This window comes from Fopius arisanus, unplaced genomic scaffold (assembly GCF_000806365.1).
Source record: "Fopius arisanus strain USDA-PBARC FA_bdor unplaced genomic scaffold, ASM80636v1 scaffold00056, whole genome shotgun sequence".
Taxonomy (NCBI): Eukaryota; Metazoa; Arthropoda; class Insecta; order Hymenoptera; family Braconidae; genus Fopius; species Fopius arisanus.
In genome coordinates, this window is record NW_011887795.1 from 821,050 (window position 1) to 823,810 (window position 2,761).

A 2,761-nucleotide genomic window follows, 5' to 3' on the forward strand; every position below is an offset into this window, starting at 1 on the left:
CATAAAAAAGCAGATATAGATCCCATATCAATCGCAAAACCAGAGGCTGTGGCAGAGTTAGATCCACAGAGATATGGACTAAATCTGAACGATACTGTCAAATTCCGAGGGATAATAAACACGAGTAAATCAGAAGGAACTGTTGAAGAAGCTGTAGGAATTCTGAATGACCTCTACACTCGCGAAATTGGCGCTGAGTTCAGTCACTTGGAGGTGAGACTATTTTATCGGGTGCAACTGTTTGCTCAAACTGATAGCTATCGATTTTGCTATTCGTGATTCTAGAGTCTGGAGGAGAGAGAATGGTTTGCTGAGACCTTTGAAAGAATTCACAAAGAGGAGTTGGATGATGGGACCAAAAAGGCTATTGCTGCCGAAATGATAAAGAGTCAGGCTTTTGATAATTTTTTGAAGATCAAGTTTGTTTCATTCAAGAGGTATGCTGGCGAAGGTGCTGAAGCTATGATGGCCTTTTTTCATGAATTCTTCAAATTATCTGCCAGTGGTGAGACTATTTGAAGTAATTTAGTCTTAATGAGATGTAATGATGGCATTTATTATTAAGAGTTGAAATTTTTTTGCAATTATTTTGGTAGTCAGAAATTCAAGAAGATAAATCGTATTCTGATGGTTCTAAAAACCAAAGGTAAATGCTATACAGGTGTTTTTTTTGATAATTCCTGTCTTGTATATTCCATGTTTCCCTCTTCAGATAATTCCATGAAAAAAAATCAAGTCAGAAATCAGTAGACAACTAAAGACTGAACTAAATTTCAATAGAATGTCGAAATCGACGGTGGAATAATCATTTTTTTTTTGGCATGAAACGTGCAAAAAAGTCCAACATATGAATATATAAATTCTGAGCTGAAACATTATAATTATCGAAATTGCATATTTTTGTATTACGTCAACGCATTATGACCAAAAATCTTCAATTGTGCACTAACGAATCACTGAAATTAAATTATTTTTCTATGTGAGTATTGTTGATCCTCAGTTGTCGATATTAATTAAAATTCAATTTATACATTAATTTTTTCACTTTTTCAGTTCTCTTAACAGTTAGTTTCGTTACGATAACTGAACAAAAATCTCATAAAATGGTTCAATGTGGGTTTAAAAAATTTGTCTCGAAGTCTGGTTGACGGCATTGGAAAATAATTACCCGAAATTGGTACTTTGAAAATATTTGAATTCTGTAAAATCGTAGTTTTTATGCTATATTATTGAAATTAGGAGATAATCACCATCGCTATAGACATTGATCTAATTTTCCAGACGATTTTTGCAAGTTTGCAATTTTTCATTTTTTTCATTTTAAGTTCGCTGCTTAATTTTTCTATCGATTTTGGTTTTCTTTATATATTATATGCCAAATTAATTTGATTATTATTATTACAAATTCCTAAGTTATTAATTAAAATAACGATTTTATATGTGAGAAAAGAGGAATTAATTCCTTTTTGACTTGTAATGATGATCATCAAAATTGTTATTCACTTTCAGAAGGACTCGAACAGATTGTTTTGGCAATGCCTCACCGAGGGCGACTGAACTTTCTCACTGGAATGCTCCAGTTTCCTCCAGAGAAACTATTCCGTAAATTAAAAGGACTTCCAGAATTCCCAGATGACGTCAAAGCTACTGGAGACGTTCCCAGCCACTTTGTGTCATCCGTCGATCTCAATTTGACTACCAAAAAGTTGCATGTTACTATGTTATATAATCCTTCTCACCTCGAGGCTGTGAATCCTGTGTCTATGGGAAAAACTAGAGGAATCATGCAGTGTCTCAAGGATGGAGCTTATGCTGAAGATGGAAGACGCAGGTGGAGTGATAAAGTTTTGAATGTCCAGGTAAAATCCTCATCGTCATTAATTGTTTTAAACCACCGCACATTGCATTTTTTCGAGAACTGATAAAATCCAATGCAAATTAATTATAATTAATTCCCATTAATCGAATTATTGATTGCTAATTATGTAGTACAATGATTAATTTTTAGAATAGTGTGCATTTATTCAGTGAATCATACCTTGCAAAAAGTTCAATTTGTTTTCTTTTGTGACTAAAAGAATTGAATTACATTTTTGATGATTCGATTTCCCTTGATTGTTTGAAGGTCCACGGTGATGCTGCTTATGCTGGACAAGGAGTAAACCAAGAATCATTAGCTCTCAGTGGAGTTCCTCATTTTGAAATCGGTGGAACTATTCATTTGGTGGTTAATAATCAATTGGGCTTTACTACACCTGCAGACAGGGGAAGATCTTCAAGGTACTGCACAGACATTGCTAAATCTATTTCGGCACCCATATTACATGTGAATGGAGACTCACCAGAGGTAAATTCATCCAGTAATTTAAAATAACCACTGGTAAAATCCACCAATTGTTATACTGTTCATTTTTTTGAAATTCAAATAAGAGATGAACCCATGAAATTCATGGAATTCGAATTGTCTATGTAAATTAGTTCTCTTCTGGACCTCTCCATTTTTATTATCACTTCAGCTTTTATTTTCATATTAATTGGTGTTTCAATATTTTGAAAAGAATTTATCTAAAATTTGACATAAAATCCCCATTAATTCTGATTTGTTTCTCGATCAGATAGTTGTAAAAGCGACGAGGATAGCTTTTGCTTATCAGAGGAAATTCAGGAAAGACTTCTTTATTGACATGAACTGCTTCAGACGCTGGGGACATAACGAGCTAGACGATCCAACTTTTACAAATCCAATTCTCTACAAACTAAT

General features: G+C 33.6%; 1 protein-coding gene across 1 annotated transcript in view; it reads left to right on the forward strand.

The window, feature by feature from the left end:
• Positions 1 to 6: 6 nt before the first annotated feature.
• Positions 7 to 2,761, forward strand: part of LOC105268389 (probable 2-oxoglutarate dehydrogenase E1 component DHKTD1, mitochondrial) — a gene marked incomplete at its 5' end in the record, with an annotated part of 6,240 nt that continues 3,485 nt past the window's right edge. Inside the window, 5 exons of the mRNA XM_011307918.1 lie at positions 7 to 213; positions 286 to 505; positions 1,510 to 1,859; positions 2,126 to 2,347; positions 2,616 to 2,760. Coding sequence (XP_011306220.1) covers positions 7 to 213; positions 286 to 505; positions 1,510 to 1,859; positions 2,126 to 2,347; positions 2,616 to 2,760 — 1,144 coding nt within the window. The remainder of the gene's footprint in view (positions 214 to 285; positions 506 to 1,509; positions 1,860 to 2,125; positions 2,348 to 2,615; position 2,761) is intronic.